At 42.4% G+C, this 22,575-nt stretch overlaps 1 protein-coding gene across 11 annotated transcripts in view; it reads right to left on the bottom strand.

The window, feature by feature from the left end:
• Nucleotides 1-22,575, bottom strand: part of LOC143960901 (inositol polyphosphate-5-phosphatase A-like) — a 107,039-nt gene that overhangs the window by 68,116 nt on the left and 16,348 nt on the right. For all 11 annotated transcript variants that reach the window (XM_077469893.1, XM_077469899.1, XM_077469903.1 and 8 more), the window contains 3 exons: nt 11,750-11,791; nt 10,590-10,690; nt 7,940-8,027 (listed from right to left, as the gene is read on the bottom strand). In XM_077469893.1, the coding sequence (XP_077326019.1) occupies nt 7,940-8,027; nt 10,590-10,690; nt 11,750-11,791 (231 nt within the window). The remainder of the gene's footprint in view (nt 1-7,939; nt 8,028-10,589; nt 10,691-11,749; nt 11,792-22,575) is intronic.

The following is a 22,575-nucleotide window of genomic DNA, read 5'->3' as shown; positions in this document are numbered from 1 at the left end:
ATATATGGGGCACTTTGGGGAAGATTTAATGACTATTCCTTGGATTATTTCATGAAAATAAAGGACAACCATTGAAAACCAATAAAATAAGAGCTATCAGTTGAATGATTGTTGGAAAATAATTTTTAAGAGATGTTAATTTCATCAGTAAAATTTTTATTTATTTTAGCATATTGCAATCTTAGTCTAAGGCTGGCTTCATACTGTAAGTTTGTTGTGGTGGTTTAAAAAAAAAAAAAAGGGGGAACATATCTGGGTTTTGGTTAAAGTTGGGCTTAACACAATGCACATTGACATACGGATACTGCACATTACTGTGCATGTGGTAACACACTTCAATGCACCACACATGTGTGAAGAGCATTGGAAAGACAGCCATTACAGTGGAACTAAACTAGAATAATAAAAAAACAGGGAGCACATAGCAATTTACTGCAAAAGAGACATGCTATGTCTGTTCTGTTGTAGCAAACACCTATATGCTCGCAGTTTTCTGTTGAATCCACACTGAGCTACTCTGTGCAGCTCAGTGTGCATTCCCAGAACACTCCTCCAGTGCACATGCGCAGGGATGACGCCATTCCCTGACTGGTCAATCAAAAGGCAGAAAACCTGCCACCCGGAAGTAGTCAGGAAGAAGTTAACAGTGGTCAGTAAGGGATTAACTGTCGCATCACGGAAATGAGAATGTATTTCTGGAAGCTGTTTTATAACTTTAAAGTGGAACTTTACCCATGACAGTTGATAACAATTGTTTTAAACTTACATTCTACATTAATAATTATTCTACCAAAATGAGCGTGTGCTGTAAAATGCCTCCAGCATTGCTCCTGTTTCTTCTTGCTGGAGGCTGCCATTTTGTTGAAGCCCAGAGCAGTCACTTCCTTATTGGAATCTATACCCCTCGAAACGCTACCTGATCTTTGGATTTGTCCTACCCCAAATCCAGCCGCAAAAAGCATCCAGCACTCTCCTTTTCTACTCTATGCTCTGGCAGTGGACTGTCCTTCTACATGTCTGCTTCCAGCACAAGGCTATGGGCTTTGCATTCTGCGTCCTGTGACCTCCAGATCATAGCAAAAATGGATGTAGGGACTGGTCTTACAATCTGCAGGCGCCTGTGGGAGAGGAGGTTCAGGTAAGCTTCTGTGCTTTTTGCAGCTCCTTAGACTTAAACAAGCATTAAATCCCTGCATTGCAGCAGTAGCCCTACTGCAAGGGGACATTTTTTGTTTTTCCTGGAGTTCAGCTTTAAGGGAGTTTTGTTTTTTCATACATCTATAATTTAAAACTAACAAAAGCTGGTTAACACAAGCCCAAAGTCTGAATTTACAGCAGGGAAGGACTGGGCCAGGGGGAGTGGGGCATTTGCCACCTGGCATAGCGCTAATAGTATTTGTTGAGCTGGTGTCCCTTAATGGTAATGCTTCAAAATTAATCAGAGGGGGACAAACAGTTACGCTGCGTACACACGACCGGACTTTTCAACAGACTAGGTCCGCCGGAACGAATCCGCCGGACAATTCGATCGTGTGTGGGCTTCATTGGACCTTTGCTGTCTAAAAATCAGATGGACTTTAGATTTAAAACATGTTTCAAATCTTTCCAACGGACACGAGTCCGGTCGAAAAATCAGTTTGCCTGTATGCTAGTCCGGTGGACGAAAACCGACGCTAGGGCAGCTATTGGCTACTGGCTATGAACTTCCTTATTCTAGTCTGGTCATATGTCATCACGTTCAAATCCATCGGACTTTGGTGTGCTTGTGTGTGGCCAAGTCCGTTCGTTCCGAAATTCCGTTGAAACTCCGTCGGGAAGACCGTCGGACCTAGTCCATCGAAAAGTCTGGTCGTGTGTATGCGGCATTAGAGACACACATTGGGCATTATATAGCTAACTGCTTTCTCATCAGTGTGAAGTCTTCCCTCAAAGGAAGCTGATGTCTCAAGATGTGAAATGATGTCACAGTAGACCATGTTCTTTTGAACACCCTTGATTCACCATATCCACCAATTAATGTAGCACCATGATACACATTATGTGTTTAACATTTTGTTTCCCCACAGAAATCTGTCCCTACCACAAAAGGGTCCCTTCTGCCACTAACAGCTCGTTTCAGTGTTGGGTGAATGCTACACGATAAAAAAAAATCCTACTTGATGCATTTTAGTGTGGGTTACAACAAATTATAAATTCCGTGGATATGAATGGTAAAGCATGAAAAAATGTGTTCGAAATTAACTGCATTGAAAGTGCATTGCATAAAAAATAAAGGTGGAAATGTAGCCCAAGGCTTGGCATTTGCAAGGTTTTTTTTGCTGCAGACTATAAATACTTCATTGGCAAAGTATGTTATATGCTATAGTTCATTGTAATGTGATGTTTACAGCAACTGAATACTGTTTAAATATATTTCTATTATAATAACAAAGTGACTGAGCTGATAACTCCGGTACTGGTACAGAACTGATATCAATGTACTTTTGCGTATGCCCTAAAAGATAAGCAGATGCCGCCCTCTTGTGGCTTTTTATATTTTCAGCTGGGGCTTCACAAAGGCTGTCATGAAATAAAAAACAATTGGAAAAAAATGCTATATATTAAATAAAGATTATATGCAGAAATGTGTGCATTAAATATGTTATTTATGTATCTGGAAAAAGACCAATTATGTACTCAAGTAGAGAATTAGGCATGAAGCCTCTGATGTAAGATTTCGTCTGTCTATTTGAAGTTACTTTATTTAGACCCTGCTGATGTGTTACAAGTATTATGTGTATTAAGTCACCCCAGTGCAGATTACCTGACCACCATAACCAGATTCACAGTCAGAGTTTTTGGTTAGTTATAATATAGTGTATTAATAATTGTGCAGATAAGAAATCATTCTGGTGGACCCTGTCACAATTTTATTAGAAGATATATTTTATCTGATGAAACATACTAGTTCTTCTGTTTTGAATGCTAACGTATTAGAACTGAATTTATTTTATAATAATGTAGCGCCCTCTAGTCTAGTGTGTGCTAGAAGTAGTTGTTTGTGTAGGAAACTTTTGGCTTGGCTGAGGGCCAGGCCTGGGCTGTGAATCTGGGTCAGGGTTTAGAGACTCAGGGGCTGGATGACTTATCTGGCAGCTCTCTCTGACACTTCCCCCTGGTCTGGAAGTTGGTAGAAACTGACACAGCTGGAGGGTGGGAGTCAGGAGGGGCTGCCATGCATATTTATGAGGCCTCGGCCAATCCCTAGCAATGGGCCAGCAGGGGGCAGAGCCTACTTCATAAATTGACATGAGTCATGCCAGCAGGGTGGAAGATGGAGATGGGAGTGAGGAGGATGTCAGTGGCCCTTGAGGGTGCCCACTAATCTGGGGGAGAGTGATCTCGGACCTGGGGCTCGGGTACTGGAAGATTCCCCCTAAAACACACGGAGGAAACCCTTCCTGGAGGCACGGGAGGGGAGCACTGAGACTGATATAGAGACTGTATACAGGAAGAGTTGTCCCTGAAGTTTGTTTGGGGTCAAGTGGGCATCCCATAACCTCCCATCCCTATCCAACATTCCTCAGTAAACAAAAACAACAAAGTCCCGGACTGTTCTCTGACTCTGGAGTGCCTGTGGAAATTCGGTGTGCCTAGCTGTGCAGGGTGGGGGATCCCATTCTACTTACGGCTCCTAATGGAGTGCACTACAATAACTATTGATCAGATATGGGTTAGGTCTAATATATGCAAACCAAAGCTGTACACTTATATTTTAATGCAGTTCCTCTATAAAAAATAAGTTGCTGGCAGCTGAAATATACATTTTTATAGCCTGTAACAATATTCTATAGATTTATTAACAACTGTGTAGTACAGTTGCCCTCCGAAAAATTCATTCAGCTTATAACAGGTAGGATGTTGATAAAACTTAATGCCACGTACACACAACCAGACTTTCCAGCAGACTAGGTCCAACGGTCTTCCGTCAGACTTTCGGCGGAGGTCCGACGGACTTTCTGAACGAGCGGACTTGCGCACACACGAACGGACTTTCCGGCAGATTAGGTCTGACGGACTTCCCAAAGGACTTTCGGCGGAGTTTCGACTGAATTTCAGAACGAATGGTCTTGCCCACACACGGACTATAGTCCGTTCATTTTGAACGTGACTCCAGGTACGACGGGACTAGAAAGGGAAGTCAATCTAGCAGCTTTCATCGGTGAGATTGACACCTTGCAAGCCCCGTCGCCTAGTATGGAAAGTCCATACCAGACCCTTATCCGAGCACGCAGCCTGGCCGGTCAGGAAAGGGGGTGGGGACGAGCGAGCGCCCCCTCCTGAACTGTACCAGGCCACATGCCCTCAACATGGGGGGTGGGTGCTTTGGGGAAGAGGGGCCCCCCACCCCAAAGCACCTTGTCTCCATGTCCAGCAGAAGAACCGGAGAGTGGGAGAAGAGGCCAGAGAGCGGGAGAAGAACCGGAAAGCGCTGAGAAGTTGGAAGGGACACCGAAGTCGGAACAAGACCCCCGGAGCTGCCTAATATACTACTTTAAAAACCTATGTAGTGTGTTTTTTTTTATTGACACCTTTTCCCCCAGGTGAATGGGGATGGGTACGATGTACCTCATACTCATTCACATAGGGTGGGGGGCCGGGATCTGGGGCCCTCTTATTAGATTCCGATAAGCCCCCTACCCGCAGACCCCGACAACCAACGGCCAGGGTTGTTTGGAAAGGGCGCTCCCCTTCCCCTGGTATGGTTCAGGAGGGGGGCGCTCGTGCTCGGATAAGGGTCTGGTATGGATTTTGGGTATGTTTTTTCGGCGTAGGGGGTTCCCCTTAAAATCCATACCAGACCCTCGCGCTCACTAGGAAAGGAAAATGTGTTTTTCCTATTGCAGCCAGTGCGAGATGTACAGTACCCTGTTGCCAAGAACCAGCGCGATAGGATCGCGCTGGAAACATTCTTGCGGGCAGGTGCTGTAGCTGCCCTTGCATCGTATTTGGTCCATCGGACCAGCATACAGACGAACGGGCTTCCCGATAAGAACTGGGTCCGGCGGACTTCCAGCGGGAAGATTTAACACATGTTCTATTTCTAGGCCCGTATGACTTTTGCGACGAAAAAGTCAGACGGAGCCAACACACGATCGAATTGTCCGACGGATTCCGGTCTGCCGTACCAAGTCTGCTGGAAGGTCCGATCATGTGTACAGGGCATAAGGTTTATGTATTATTTGATTAGAACATGCGTGACCAACTTCAGGCTACCAATAGACTTTTGAGAGCAGGTGCGATCCCAAATCTTCCAAGAACTCCAGAGCATTCTATAAACTTGGCTTTACTACCAGTCTATAAAGTTATGTCAATACAAAGGAAAGAGGCTAGGAGGGGAGCAGTGCAAGTTGATGCTGTCAGTGACACCCATCTTAGTGGAGGACAGTAGTGATGTTTTCAAGATGTTTTCAACCTTTTCGATTGATCGGTACCTTGAGAGTTGTCAACCAATGGGCATCTTTCTGTCATCATAGACAGGAGATCACCACACCATATGACTGAAATAGTGGGCAGAACAGTGGCTAAGCACTTACACCTGCCAGCACTAGGATGGTCAGTTCAAATCCCAACCATGGCACTTCCTGGCTGGAGTTTGAATGTTCTCCTGTGTCTGCGTGGGTTTCCTCTGGCTACTCCAGTTTCCTTCTACACTCCAAAGACATGCTGGTTAATTGGCTTCTGTCTAAATTGGCCTTAAAGGTATACGTAGTCAATTATAGAATCTATTCTAAAGAATATATGGCACCACCATCCCTAAGGTATACATAGAGAACAAAGCTTGGGAGACGTGGGACTTTGAAGGTGCACTTATATTGGTATACATATGGTAAAACACTTTGTTAAAAAATATATATATATTTATTATAATACATAGAAAAAATTTAAATAGCATTATATACAATACATCAACTTCAATTTGGGTAGAAAAGGACACGTTTTGATGTTGTAATGCTGTAATTCATGGTTGTGTTTTACATGTTTCGCCGTAAGGCTCTAAATCAGCCCTGGTATATGAATGTGAGTTAGTGACCATAGATTGTAAACTCCTTGAGGGCAGGGACTGATGTGAATGTACAATATATATGTAAAGCACTGTGTAAATTGATGGCGCTATATAAGTACCTGTAATAAAATAAATAATAATAGGTTATTTTCTTGGTGGGACTAATGAAAATGCCCTTTTGTTCACTAATTAAAATGACACTGGTATTAGCAAGGTAATGTTATGGGGTTCTTAAAGCGGAGTTCCGCCTGGGTAAAAAAAAAAAAAAAAAAAATTCAAAGTCAGCAGCTACAAATACTGCAGCTGCTGACTTTTAATATAAGGACACTTACCTGTCCTGGGAGCCTGTGATGTCGGCACCAAAAACCAAAACCATCCCTCAGCTGTGGGTACAGGCGCTGGCATCATTACTAAGGTAAAAAGGAAGTGAAGCCTGTTTCCTACTGCGCATGCGGGAGTCACGCTGCGCTTTCTGAATGGTCCCTGCTGTCTTCTGGGACCTGTGTTACCTCATTACTTAGTTCGCTGCACAATGTGTGGTGATCTTTTCCTGGAAGTGGGAGCAGATACCTGGATTTGACAGGTATCTGCTCCCCCCCGAAAGGTGCCAAATGTGACATCGGAAGGGGGGAGGAATCCAATCCAATCCAATAAGTTCAATTTATGGGTGGAATTCTGTTTTAAGAGAACTCCATAATTAATCATTAATCTCCATGAGGACTTCCCTGAGTGGGCTACCCATTCTGAGATTGGTGTGGTGCAGTGTAGTGGTAACAGGATGTCTCTTTGACCTCTTGACACTGCAGTACAGAAAGTTGCCATGTGTTTGGGGATGCCCATTCAAGGTGAGTATGGCACTATTACAGTACTACCTCCCAGGGTTTTCTTTGGCTGTTCATCCTGTATAGAGTTGAGTTGAGGTGAGGAAGGAGCATATCTGTGCAGAGTGTGCAGCCTAAACATAAAGTGTTCCTGTTGTTGTTACTGCTGATTATATAAGACTGTCATGTAAATGATGAAGTTATTAAATGTACACAAGGTTTGTGGTACTGTGAACATTCCAGTTAAGAAAAAAAGAGTTCATTTTGTTCAATGAATGGCTTTTGTGTGGACTTCAAATAATCCTAATGCCTGGTGCACATGATGAGATTATCGGAGGAATGATCGTCCATTTTTTTTTTTTTTGCATGCTAGTCTCATATCGAAAACGAAGTGTTTACTAAAATTACGAAAATTCTCGTATGACAGAATAGTGATGTAATGTGTTGTATTGTATTTTCCAACGACAACTGTACTGATTAAATGAAAATCGTATGATCTGGTATCGTACGAGAATTTTTTCTGTGATTGACCCATCGGATAATATTGGATGAATGGCTTTTGAAAGCTGTCTACTAATGATCAGATTATCACACGGTCGCTTTAAAAGCGGTATTTTTCATACAATTTTCTGATCATATGTACAGGCCATTACAGATATGACGATGAAATGCAGGGAACAGCAGGGGAAAGGGAAAGAAAGCAGTGGCTAAACAGAGAATGATGGTGCAGCCAGATGAAGTCTAGGAAAAAGGAGCAAAAGAAAGAGAATTTACAGAAGTCAACCAGATCTGGTGACTTCCTCTAAGGTAGGGTGGTTGTTTGCTGTCTGCAACTGGAGAGGCACCAGTGAAGTGCTGATAAATCTGTGATGACCACAGGATGCGCTGTGTGGTCCTGGATCATCTGCTGGTGCTGTCATGGTGTGCTAGTGGAGAGCATTCAGAATAAAGGTAAAAGATCTCGCTCTCTGCTGTAGTAAAACTAATACCACAAAGAAAGCTATCCAATTTAGGCATTATTACAGATTGCTGATATGGTTAATATAGACCCGAATGAATGTGATTTACTCACTGTAAATCTGTCTGGTTGCATAAAGTCATTGTCTATGAAAGCTCGAACCCAGTCATATGGTGACATCTCTTCACTCTGGATTAGAGTCCTAGAAAATCAGACATGGTTATCAGTTCAGACTGTTCCAACTCATTGTAACCTATACTAAATTGTATCAGTCAATGGAGCAAATGCTGGATAGTATTACTCTGTAACATCATCTGGATAATGTCTGCAGTAAATACTGAATGAGTCACTGTAACATATTCTAAATGATATCCAGGGTCTTTTAGTTAGTCTGTCTTTGTCTGTCCCACCATAACAGGAGCAATAAAATGATTATCATAATAATAAAACCAGGGTTACTACTATAGGCCATACACAGTCTGCTTGATAAAAGCCAACTTGGCTCTACGAGACTGTATGAGACAGAAATTAATACGCTTCTCACTCTTCTTTTGTTCTCATATTTAGGAGGTGGCCAGACAATGTACAAATTAAGCCAAACAGGAAACACAAAGGCCTCATCCACATAGCCGCTGTGGCCTGTACAGCATGAATAGGCTGTTTATTCACGTAGCTGGAGCTGTCTATGTACAAAGCAGCTGTATGGACACAGCCACCCATTCTAATTTGAAAGGCCACAGCACCCGTGTGAATGGGGCACCCATGAATTGTAGTTTGAGCTGCCCTGGGCACAGGTTCCTAAATGCCTTAGGACCAATATGGCACTGTCAAAGGGAGTAACTATAGCTATAGCAGGCCATGCCACTGCTATTGGGCCCAAAAGTACAACAGGGTCCAGTGTTGTCTGGCTACAGTATACATTTATTTATTTTTTATTTTTTTATGTGTAGCTTTAACATTTAGCTAATACATCTGGATAAGACGAACGTAAATAAGTCGGGAACCTGGATATGATTGCTACTAAAGCAGTTAATATTCCATATCACTGGAAGAATTTCCTTTCAGATAGAGATTAGAAAGGTAGAGGGCCTCTTATTTATTTTTTTTCCTATGCAGCCCCCACACATAATGTATATACTCTATTCTTAAAACTTGAAAATTAGTAGACTAAAGCTGAACTGCAGGAAAACGGCTAAATACACAGATGAACTACATTTATTAGGGCTACATGAAACACTTATGAGATGGCTGAAGTATCGTCCAAAAGATTGTTACTTCTGTCCACCCAGTCCAGTACTACATAGCACAGCCCTTCCTGGAAGGGAAGGAGATCTGATCTTTCTCTGTTGCAGGTTCACTTTCATTTACAGGTTTCTTCCCCATCCCTGTCCTGTTTTTTGGTTAGTGAAAGGAGAAGTAAGATGCTGATGAGCTCATCACTCTGCTGTCTCCTTCTATTAGCATGCATCTTGCACTTCAATAGACCTGCAGCAAATAGTCTCATTTTGCTGCTAGTCCTTCTTCCTCTTTAAGCTCCATAGTACAATAGACTGCAAGATGCTGATACCAGATCAAATTTAGGTACTTTTACTGCTTGCATTAACAAAATGCATTTAACAATGTACTATGTTATTGATTACTGGGCTTAGTTAATTTGTGTCTTTTATATCTGCCTGGAGTACAGATTCAATGAAAATAATCTATTGCGGGGGTCAGCAGCCAGTAGATCATGACCTGGTGAGTGGTAAATATCGGTTTGGGCTTGCTGACCCATGTACCATGCAGAGTGATACCAACTGCACTCCACCTCTTATCCCGGCTAGCGATCTCCAGAGTGGTGCCAGCAGAAGGAAAGAAGAGATCTTCAGGTCAGTGTGAAGAAATACACTGGGCATAATAATATAAGGCTGCTTTCAAACTGATGTGCTGCAGTTTACCCACACCTGGGGTGCAGTGCAGTGTACATGCAGCTTTCCTGTTGGTTTGCTGTGCTTAGCCATAAACTTCAATTATATCCTGTGGGTTTGGTGCACTCTCTAAATGCAGGAGTCTTGGTGTGCTTTCTGAAAGTCCACCACACCTGCCAGTTATGATAGAAGTCTATGGCAAAGCGCAGATAACCCACGAAGACCTCAGATGCACTGCGCTAGTACAGGTAAACCATAGCATATCAGTGTGTAAGTAGCCTTATAGGGGGTTAAGAACAGTAATGGCTTGTTTGCGTTCATAGTTTGAGGGGTGGTAAAACTCCATATTTAAGACGTGTTTTTACCACCCCTGCCCCAACTGCACCCCTTTAGCTGCAGTGCCCAGGGGGTGTACACATTTCACAGCAAGAGTTATATGCCCTGCCATGGTTGGTCGGTGTAGCACCTGCCAAGCATGACCCATTCAAGTGAATGAGGTTGTTCTGCAAATGCCCTGCAACCTTGTGCAGTACTGCAAACAAGGGGTTAAAGCAGGCAGCATTGTGTTGCTTTCTCACCACCTGTTTTAACCCCTTAGACCCTGCAGAAGCCTGCAGTTGCGGAGCACTTCCAAAGTGGCCCCATTTACTTGAATGAGTCACGTTTGGCAAGAGGTAGCATCCACCAAAAGCAACAAGGGGTTTAATTCCTGCTGCGGCCTCAGCAGATGTGAGGCGGCAACACTGGTGACAATGTGCCTGGTGATCTTTGACTTCTCCCACATTATTTAGGTAGATCTCCACCTCTTTAAGGTTGCCTACACCTGATCTATTGACAGAGACTGCGGAGGATTTTACCTGATGAAGGTTTCAGCAGACCCCATATTCCCTTGGTAATTCTTCCCCCCAAACTCCTGCAGATGAAGAGCTATGAAAGCCGGCTGGTGCTCCTGTACTGTCTAAAAGGGGAACACAGATGTTCAAGGAGAAAAAAGTTACCTATAAGCAAAACTGCAAATACAAATCAGAATTACGTATATTTCTACAAAATCTACAGGATTAAAAATGAACCAAAGGGGCAACAACCATATAGTTACATAGTAGGTGAGGTTGAAAAAAGACACAAGTCCATCAAGTCCAACCTATGTATGTGATTATCTGTCAGTATAAGAATTGTGTGTAAGCCACATATGCCCTGTCATAGTGTGGCAGGACAACCAGGATGGGTTATTGGGCTACCAGCAGTCATTATCATATCCCCATCTTTAATAAATCAATCCATATTCCAGACAGCCTTCCCACTTACCAGTACCCCCCAACCGGGTTCTTGATGTTGCTGCCCCTATAAAGCATGTACATTTTCACTGGGGTACTTACTGGTCACAATGTGCACTTCTATACATCCACAGCTGCTAGACGGGGCAGATTAATCCTTTCTTCTAAGGTGGGTGAGATGAACAGGCTTGTTTTTGTCCCCTAACCTCGGCATGCCTTGTGCAGCAATGACCTCTTTTCAGGGTTATACTAAAGCTGGCCGTACATTGTTTTTTTCTTTGGTGGATGGAGTAATTACTGTCAGAATACACTAATCAATGGCTGCAGCGATAGAAATCTTTTAGCATGTCCCTTCTTCAGAAGTCAACTTTTGTAAATTGTTTGGCTTCTGTTGGCAGGCCCAGCAAGGTCTTTCAATCAGTGTAGGGCCATCTTTAACCTTGACTACCACTGCTAACTTCACCTGCTGGTTGCCTGACCCTCATACTGGTGCAATGGCTTTAACACTAGTCACCAATAATCATAGTCATCAGAAGCATCATTGATTCTTTACTTTTGATTTGCATGAATATTTTCAGATCAATGTTTTAAAGCATTAATATACAATGATATCAAGTAATTTACAGCAACAATTCATTTTTTATACATGTATTTCTAACAAATTACCAAAATTCTAATGGCTATACATTTTAATACATTAATGAAGAATACAGTTGGTGTCCACAGTACAAATTAAATATTACCTTATAGAATTCCTGAAGCCAGTTTTTTTCAATCTCCCCTGGCTGTTGAAATATAATTTATGATTTTGATTAATAGAATGAAATATATAAACGATGTTCTGCATTGGCAAACAACACTATCACAAGAGTCAAGATATCCATATATCATGTCACAATCTGTTACTGATTCCTTGGAAAGTGAAGAATTTTATTTGCCTATATATTCACATATGAATAGTTGTGCAAGTTTTTACATTTTGAGAAGGAGAAAGGTTCAGCTGACAACAAAGGGCATTAATAGTGAAAACTGTCTGTATAGGCCAACAGCACCCAACCAGATTCAAGCACTCCTTCCCCAGCTCTGATTTTTAAGTACAATTCTGGATCTTAGCGGTCCGTATGGAATCTCAATCATCATAGGAAGGGGTTCCTTACCAGAGTGATTAAAATGTATAAAAACCCTAACAATGAACTTCTCTCATTTACTCCCTTTTGCTCTGTGAATGGAGAAGAAGGGCCAAAGCTCTTTTGTACCCTACTTCTCCGTATTCAGCCGACAGTGGGCTAAAGTCTGCTGTAGGCTGACGTCACTCAGGTGGTCCAGGCTCTGGAGAGATCTCAACTTTAATGCCGGGATCCAACCAGATTCTTGGATTAGCATCTGGTTCAGCCTCTCAGCCAACCACTCCCACCCCTACACAGCCCAGCGCTCCAGTAAGCTCTGGAGGGGCAGAGCAGAGAGCCGGAGAATGACAGTCACCATCTCCCTGCTCACTGAAGGGCAAGAACTGAATGATCAGGGGTCTTAGATGGCTCGGTTCTGTTAGAGGCAGCAGGGAATGCTGCAAACACCTAGGTAAGTATAAATGTTTTTTTATTTTTTTATTTCCCGAACTTCTCTTTTAAATATACCATTAAAAGTGGTTTGTTGAATCTTTTCCATAATTGCAAAAAATACCCATTGATCCTCCCAGAAAACCTGTGAATTGATATTTTCTCTATGCTGACTATCATCAGTTGTATCATAAAACCAAAGTTCTAGTGTAGCGCAACCTATAAAAATAATTAAATAAATTTCCATAGCACATATATAGTCCATTAGAAGTATCTTCAATTACCACTGTCTATACGTCTAGTGGACTATATATGTGCTATGGACATTATTTGTTTGAATTTAGTATAGGTTGTGCCACACGAGAATTTTGATTTTATGTTACATTTGGGATTGTAAAGAAATCATTTCATCAGGATTTGAGCTTGTAATCATAACTTATTATCACACTGGACTGACTGCGCTGATTGAATTTGCACTGTTCTTTTGACTATCATTGGTTAACATTTTCCCAGTTCTCTCTTTGGACATCAGAACCCCCCTGGTAAACTGCAACATATAATTTTTTTGTTTTTGGGTTGGTTGTTAGTTTCCAAATAAGTTGCCTCTTGAACTAGGTCTAAACCCTAACAAATGATTTCACAATGCTACAATCAATTGATATACTGTATTTACTTTTTTGTGATTGGCTGTCTTTTCTGACAGCTAAGTTGGATACCTGACAGGTAACCAAGACAATCAATCACATACCAATGTTCTGTTTAATGCACCATGGAAACAACTTTCAATGGTCCAGTTGGCTCTTTTTTATAAGGAAAAGAAGTTTGCAGATGGGTAAAAAATAGGTTTAAATGATGATTGCTTAAAGCTGAACTCCAGGATTATGACCACGTTTTACCCTTAGCTCCCTATGCCCTTGGACAATAAAAATGCTTTTAAGTGCCACTATCGCCTTCCTCTGCATTCATTCCCTGTGCCCTGGCTCCATAGGGAGGTCTAAGTCGGCAGCCCACGTCACATCCACCATGTTCCTGAGGATGAATTATGAACTACAATACCCATGATTTTATGGGAATTCACTGACATGCTGTGCATGCATGTGGACCTGGCTTAGGTCAGTTTACTGGTTGCAGGTGGGACACAACTGGGAGCCTATTGAGAAAACCAAGGTGTTCAGTCACAAAAACAATAAGGAAGAAGAAACAAGGGGTATAAGGGACCTCTGTGGGGGAACTGACCCCATGTACTGTATATACAGACTGCAGGAAGGAAGGAAGAGCAATTTGACATGAAGTATGAATGTACATATTACAGATGCATCTAAAAACTAAATATCATCAAAAAGTTAATTTATTTTAATAATTCAATTAAAAAAGGGAAACTCGTATATTATATAGATTCATTACACGCAGAGTGATATTTCAAGCAGTTCTTACTTTTTCATTTGAATGATTATGGCTTACAGCTAGTGAAAACCCCAAATTCGGTATCTCAGAAAATTAAAATATTACATAAGACCAGTAAAAATTAGATTTTTAATACAGAAACGTTGTCTTACTGAGAAGTATGTCCATGTACAGTATAGTAGGCACTCAACACTTGGTCGGGCTCCTTTTGCATGAATTACTACATCAATGCGGTGTGGCATGGAGCCAATCAGCCTGTGGCACTGCTGAGGTGTTATGGAAGCCCAGGTTGCTTTGATAGCAGCCTTTAGCTCATCTGCATTGTTGGGTCTGATGTCACTCATCTTCCTTTTGACAATACCCCATAGATTCTCTATTTATTTATTTTTTTATTCTTTATTTCTTTACAGGAATACATTAATACATTTATAAAGGCGTGACCCCTTGCCAATTATTCATATTACATACATGATTCAATCTGCATTCCTGTTTCGTTTTACTTTATTTTTTTATACATACAAAACAAAGACAGTTCCCCTATTCATTCCTAGTGCCCTGTGGGCCCCAATCCCTAAGGGTCTACAGACACCACAAACTAAACAAAACAAAGCCCAAAAATAAAAAATTAAAATTAAACAACCAGCTGCCTCCCGACCCAGAGAGGTCCAAGATCCACCGCCCATCTGACAATATCTCTCTGTTTATCCCCCTTACGCGTCCCACTCTCCCAATTCCTCATCAATCAACCTCTCCCCCCCCCCCCCCCTCCGTTTGTAAAAATTACTCCCAGGGAGCCCATATCTGAGTAATGCGCTCCCTTCTCTCCGGAGTCATAGGTATCAGATTTTCCATTATCCTAATTCTTCTAACTTTATTAAGCCACATAGAAATCTGGGGAGCTCGTAACTCCTTCCAGCACATGTAGCTTTTTGCTGCATTCACCAGGTGGCTTATAATCAAATTCTTATATCTCTTAGTTGGAATTTGTGAATGCTGTAATAGAAAAAAAGCCGGATCCTCAGGGATCTGATATTCCGTAAATAGTTGGGTAATTCTCTGTACCTCTTGCCAAAACTGTCTAATTACTGGACATAACCAGAAAATATGAAGTAAAGTGCCTCGTTCTTGACAACCCCTCCAGCACACCATCCGATATCTCTGGGAAAATTGTATTCAATGTCGACGGAGTATAGTACCAGCGTGTTAATAACTCATAATTCAGCTCCTGTGTCTTAGTACACCTAGATGATTTTAACGTCAGGTGTATTATTTTTTGACGTTGATCAGGTGTGAAAATTCGGTCTAAATCTCTCTCCCATTTGCCCAGACTTATCAGTCTGAAGTCTTCTGGAGGGGCTGTCAACAACTCGTACATACTGGAGATAATATGGGGGAGAGGTTCCTTCCCCTCACAATACATCTCAAATTTTGTACGTGGTCTTCCATAATTCTCCGTGGGTCCCAATGTTTCCAGGAAATGTCGTACTTGTCGTCCCTGCCAGAAAGGTATTTCGAACTGTCCTCCCTGTCGCATCAAAAGTTCAATCGTTGGCCACCCATTAAAGTCAAAAAATGTGAGGCTTGAAAGCATCCTTTCTCTCTTAATTTCCCAAATACTTGTTTCTCTAGACCCGGAGAGAAATCTGGGTTTCTAAAGATGGGGAACAAAGGTGAATTTAGAGATGAGAATGAGGGATGGTGGGGTAGGACTGCATAGCACCATATAGCTCTATTTAATGGAACTGGGCTTGCTTGTTGTTCTATATTAATCCAAAGTTTGTATTCTCCATGTCTACACCAGTCAATTATTCTGGCAAGCTGAGCAGCCTGAAACTATTTATATAAATCTGGCACCGCTATTCCTCCTACCTTTTTAGGTAGTGTCAGCAGATTTCTGTTAATCCTTGGGCGCTTACTTGCCCAGATAAATTTTGTAACCTCAGCTCGAATTTGACTGAAGTAGGACATGGGGATAAAGATGGGTAGTGCTTGGAAAAGATATAAAAAGTTTGACACAACATTAATTTTTAAAATGTTACATCTCCCGAACCAAGAGTGTGTGGTTCTATTCCATCTGTCGAGTAGTGGTGGAAAATTCAGCACGTATATGTTTGTTAACTTTGATGGAATCTGTATTCCTAGATATTTTAGTGCAGTAGTTGTCCACCTGAACTTAAAGCGGTTCTTCACCCTAAAGGGGAAGTTCCGCTAGTATTATCCCTCCCCCCCTCCGGTGCCACAATCGGCACCTTTCGGGGGGGAGGGGGGTGCAGTTACCTGGATAATCCAGGTAACTGCACCCACTTCTGGCCAGACCGCCGCATGGCTCCGCCCACCGCCGCATGGCTCCGCCCCCCCCCCCCCCCCGTTGTGTTCTGGGAAACACACAGTACCCAGAGACACAGCGGGGAACCAGCTCAGCGCGACTCGCGCATGCGCAGTAGGGAACCGGGCAGTGAAGCCCTCTTGCTTCACTTCCCGATTCCCTGACAGAGGATGGCGGCGGTGGCTGCAGCGAGACGAGCGATCGCTCGTCATCTGCCGCCGACATCGCTGGAACCTGGGACAGGTAAGTGTGATATTATTAAAAGTCAGCAGCTGCAATATTAGTAGCTGCTGGCTTTTAATATTTTTTTTTTTTGTGCAGCTCCTCTTTAAAGTTATTCTGTAGACTAATTTGCATGGGGCCCGCCAATGCCACCCTCATCGCCTCCGATTTGCAATAATTTATTTTAAAATTTGACAGAGCTCTGTATTGTTCAACTTCCTTCCTAAGATTCGGTAATGATATTTGTGGGCTAGTAAGAGAAAAGAGTAAGTCATCCACATAAGCAGAGACTTTATATTCCTGTTCTCTCAAAATATGCCCTTGATATCGGGGTTCTGTCGAATTCTATTTAATAAAGGCTCCAACGTCAATGCAAACAGGAGAGGTGAAAGTGGGCAGTCCTGGTGGGTCTCATTTGTAATTGGAAAGTTTTCTGAATGTACCCCGTTTGCCTTAACCAGGGCTTGTTGTGTAGAGTATATCCTGGTTACCCAGTGTATCATCTGATCTTCCAGGCCTATGTATATTAATACTCCTAACATAAATGTCCAATTAACCCTATCAAAAGCCTTTTCCACATCTGTATTCACAAAGACACTTGGCATCCTCCTTTGGTTTACATAGTGAACCAGATTCAGTACTTTGGTGGTACTGTCTCTTGCCTCCCGTGTAGGGATAAACCCCACTTGGTCCAAGTGTACCAGTTGGGGGAGCTGGGACTGTAAACGGGATGCCAGTGTCTTTGTGAATATTTTTAAGTCCACATTTAGTAATGATATTGGTCTGTAGCTACTGCGAACCAACCGATCCTTCCCTTCTTTCGGGATTACCGCAATATGTGCGCTCAATGCATCCAGTGGGGGATTAGTTGTTTGTCCTAATGCATTGAATGATTTTACCATATGCGGGCCCAATAGCGAGAAAAAACTTTTGAAGCATTGAATGGAAAAACCATCTGGGCTGGTGGCCTTTGCCTGTTTAATTGTTTTTATTACTGTGGACACTTTCTCCATTGTAATTGGTGTCTCTAATTTTCTTCGGACTGGGGACAGTAATCGAGCTAATTGTGAAGAGGATAAATATTCTTCCAGAGAGGAGGGGGGCAAAGGAGGTACCGGCAGGTTGTATAATGAGGCATAGTATTCTCTAAATTCCTTTACAATGTCTTTCGGTGTTGAGAGTTTTTGGCCTCCTTTTTGTTTTAATATATGGTATATATGACCGTGTCTGTTGTTTTTTTAATTTCCTTGCCAACAATTTTCCACACTTGTCTCCGGATTCATATGTCACCCTCCTCCCTTGTTGTAATATTGCCTTTGCTTTATATCAGAGGAGATTGGACAACTGTCTTCTTAAATGTCCTAATTCGTTTCCCATTCCCTTTTCTGGTATCCTTTTATGTTGTACATCTATTTCCTGTATCTTTTCCAGCAGTTTTTTAGTTTGTTCTTCTCGGGCCTTCTTCATTTGGGAATTATGTTTAATTAAAATTCCCCAAATAACCACTTTATGAGCTTCCCATACTATTCCTGGGTCGGTCTCTGTATTGTCATTTGTCTGGAAATACCAATTAATTTCTTTAATCAGATCCTCTCCGATATCAGAGGACTGAAGTAAACTTTCGTTTAAGCGCCATCTCCAATCCCTCGGTTGAGTTGCACCCGCCAAGGAAAGCCTGATAGTAATTGGCGCATGGTATGACCAGATTATATTCCCTATTGATATAGCCTGATATAGCTGTTGTGATACAAAAAAAAATCAATTTGGGAATACAATTGATGAGGATTGGAAAAGTAGGTATAGTCTCTCTCATCTGCATGGAGAGCCCGCCAAGCATCTATCAATTGGAGTTCATGAAACTTCCGAAGGACACTTCTCCTGGTTCCCCCAGGCCCCGAGGAGGTTCCAGTGGAGGTATCTAATTTAGGGTCTAGGGGGACATTAAAATCTCCCCAAAAATCAGTTTTCCCTCCTAAAATTCCGTTAACTTTGCTAAGGCTTTCTCCAGAAACCTATCTTGATGAACATTTGGAGCGTAGATAGTAGCTAATGTGACCTTTACCCTACCTATGAATCCTTTGAGAAAGAGATATCTTCCCCCTAAATCTTGACATTTATCCAACAGAGACCATGCAATTCGATTAGAAATCAAAATAGCGACTCCTTTCGTTTTAGCTTCATTATTGGAAGCATGATATACGTTGGGGAAATATTTGTTTTGGAGATAGGGAAATACTCCCTCTTTCAAATGTGTTTCCTGCACTATTCCCAGATCAGTATTAAGGTGTTTTAAGTCATTTAATAGCATCTTACGTTTTTCAGAGATACTGAGCCCTCTGGCGTTCAGTGATGTGACGCATAGTCCCTCCATCCTCTCTGGATTGGGGGCAGCTCTAAAAAAAAAGGGGGGGGGAACAACTAAACTTCCTATCACCAACCTAATGGTACTTAGTTTCCCATTGGTGCTGAGTATGGGGGGTTGCTAGCTGTGACCGGTATGGCAGAGCACCCCTCCCCCTCCCGCATTTCCTGGCACCTCTATCCTTTTGTCATTTTTACCCTTTTGTTATTCTGTCGTTCTATCGGGGGATATTCCTAACACAGTTTATGCCTTTATTACCCTTGTATTATATCCACTGTCTCACCTGCTCCCTCCCCCCAATCTCTGAATGCATATACATATAATTAACATAAAAAAACACAATAACATTATAACACAACGTCTCCCCATAGATTCCCTGTATCCCCCGCCCTGTTGCCATAGACAAATCTCTTTCCACTCCCCTACCCTCCCCCCACCCCTCTTAAACCGAACTCTGAGGGGGTTCCAGGAAGGGATACAGCCCCTTCACTACTCCCCCCCCACCCCCCCCCCCCACAGCGTCTCTATTCCCACTCCCCCCAAACCTCCCTCCCTCTCCAACTCCATGAGTAACGTGACCCAAGAGGGGTATTTTATTCATATTAAATACATATACATGCTGACTCCGTATGTCTTTTCTTATGTCCTCCCATGTACACAAAGTTCCCCAACCCTACTTATTCCACACACAAAAACAAGATTATCTCACTAACTTTGATTTGTAAGTGTCATGTATCATGTGATTTATATATAGTATATGTGTATTATTTCTTTTACCATTTTCCTTTTTTTGTTCCTTTATCCCCCACCCCACCACCTCCCTCCCTCCCCCTTTTCCTCTTACAACCGCACACCCCCCTCCCCCATATCCTCTACCAACAAAAATGTGGAAAAAAAAAAAAAAAAAAAAGGGGGACCGATTCTCTGTTCCCCTCTGTGATTCATATAGTGGATAACTTATAGTGCATCTCCTAAATCCCCTCTATGTAACTTTAGCCTTTACCTGAGCATGTATATGTATTTTTTCAGTTTTTTTCAGTTTCACCCCATCTCCAGTTGGTTTTTATTCTTTTATTCTTCTATTCTCCCCCCTCCAGTCCCACCCCCTCCCCTTCCCTCCTGTCTCTCCACTCCATTCGCATTACTCAGTATTGACCATAATTCAGGGGTATCTGGAGCCATCTCTGGAGAGGGAAGAGAGAATGGGGGGGGGGGAATCAGTCAAGTCTCCACATAAGAAGGAGCCACAGAGACAATTTCCCAAAGGTCCTCGTTCCGCATGCTAGGGGGAACTCCCTCCCCATTCCCTCTCCCCTCGTGCCTCCCCCCATCACATCCCAGCCTCCCCCAAATACCTTTACCTCTATGAGGTTTGGGTCAGGCGAGTTTGCTGGCATATCAAGTACAGTGATACCATGATCATTAAACCAGGTACTCATACTTTATGCCGTGTGGGCAGGTGCAAGTCCTGCTGGAAAATGACATCAGCATCTCCATAAAGCTGGTCAGCAGAGGGAAGCATGAAGTGCTCTAGAATTTCCTGGTAGAGGGCTGCACTGACTTTGGACTTGATAAAACACAGTGGGACCAACACCAGCAGATGACATGGCTCCCCAAATCATCACTGACTGTGAAAACTTCACACTGGACCTCATACAACTTGGATGCTGTGCCTCTCTAATTTTCCTCCAGACTCTGGGACCTTGATTTCTGAATAAAATGACAACAGTCCTTTTTCTCCTTAGCCCAGGTAAGACGCTTCTGACATTGTTTCAGGTGCAGGAGTGGCTTGACACAAGGAATGTGACAGTCGTAGCCCATGTCCTGGATACTGGGCTACTATCTGTGTGTGGTGGCTCTTGAAGCACTGACACCAGCCGTAGTCCACTTCTTGTGAATCTCCCCCAAATTCTTGAATGGCCATTTCGTCACAATTCTCTCAAGTTGCGGTTATCCCTGTTGCCTGTGCACCTTTTTCTACCACAATTTTTGCTTCCACTCAACTTTCCATTAAGATTCTTGGATACAGCACTCTGTGAACAGCCAGCTTCTTCAGCAAGGACCTTTTGTGACTTACACTCCTTGTGGAGGGTGTCAATGACTGTCTTCTGAATAACTGTCCAGTCAGCAGTCTTCCCCATGATTGTGTAACCTACTGAACCAGACTGAGAGAATAGTTAAAGGCTCAGGAAACCTTTACAGGTGTTTTGAGCTAATTAGAGTGTGACACCATGAGTCTACAATATTGATCATTGTAATGAATCTATATAATATATGAGTTTCACTGAATTGAATTACTGAAATAAAAACTTTTTGATGATATTCAATTTTTTTAGATGCACCTGTACCTCGATATTAAGATTATAATCCAGCGGGTTGGGGTAAGTTTTAAATTGGTAAACACAAATTTACTGGTTTGCAATACAATAATCCAGGTTGGGTGGAGTTGTGCCTTAAGATAAACATGAAGCTTAGTTTGTATGTTAGAGAAGCACTATGCAAATGTCGGACAGGAAAGGTTAACAAGGTGTTTATGTTTTGTGGTTAAAAAACTGCAAATCAGGATCAACATTTGACTATTTCCAAGGCAGCTGGGGGATGCAAATGAGTGCAATAGCGCAGGGATATACATGGGAAGTGGAGGGAGGGTTAGCAGGAGCGATGGCAGGTGGGAGCAGCATGGATTAAAGTACATGCATAGCCAAGCTAGATCCAAACACCTCAAGAGGATCTACAAATCCCAGCATACTTTACTTGACATTTTTTTATAGCTCCTTCCAGCTGATTTACAAGAAAATGTGGAGCCTTTATATTTATTTTAGGAAATCCATACTAAAAAAATATAGCAAATTCCAATGCTAACCTCTCTCAAAAATTGCAATAGCTTGACTTTGGCTTCAGTAATTTCTACCCAGGAACCATGGAAGTATGCAGCAAGTGAAACCAGACTGCAGCTAGAACTACTGATCTATATACTGATTTCTGGTCAGAGACTTGAAAAGAATTACATCCAATCACCATGACAGCCAGGCAGATAGCACTTTCAAGAGGGGTCAGTAGTGTATTTATCATAATTCAGGTTCTCTTTTAGGCCTGGTTCACACCTATGCATTTTGTAGTGCATTTTCAGTTTTGCAGAAACACACTACAGTCCATTTAATATAGTTTCCTATAGATCTAGTTCACATCTGTGCATTTTCCGGAAAGGGCCAGGGTTTTTTTTTCTGGTTTTTAGTTCCATAGACTTCAATGGTTTAAAGATGTGTATCGAAAAACGCAAAATACACCTAAGTGCTGGGTGTGAAAATTAATTTCAATGTCCAGAATAAATTATTATTCTGGCCAATGAAATGAATTAAATGCCCAAGCGGTTAATGCACCTAAACAAGTCACATGAGTTGTCAAGTGTTTTTTTTCTGCCCAAACTTTGCCGCCAGGAGGAAAGAAGTCTAGGAGAGTTGGAAAAATGTCCAGTATGCATATGGCTTTGTGGTGAATGCGCAGATGTGCTGAAGGGCTCTGCCTGGCCTTTGGGTTCAGACAGAGCTCTTTGGCACATTTACATGCACGTGCAGGGAAACTTGTGTGTGTGCATGTGCCACAGGGCTCCATGAGACTTGAAGCCCTGCGGCACATCTGCATAACTCGCAGAATCCAGGAGAGGAGATGGGGCAACACAAATGTCATTATTGAAAAAAA

Source organism: Lithobates pipiens, unplaced genomic scaffold (assembly GCF_037356315.1).
Source record: "Lithobates pipiens isolate NorthernLeopardFrog02 unplaced genomic scaffold, aLitPip1_a1.2 Scaffold_8, whole genome shotgun sequence".
In the NCBI taxonomy this organism is placed as follows: domain Eukaryota; kingdom Metazoa; phylum Chordata; class Amphibia; order Anura; family Ranidae; genus Lithobates; species Lithobates pipiens.
Note: the sequence above shows the minus strand (reverse complement) of the source record. Positions and strands in the feature narration are given on the sequence as shown.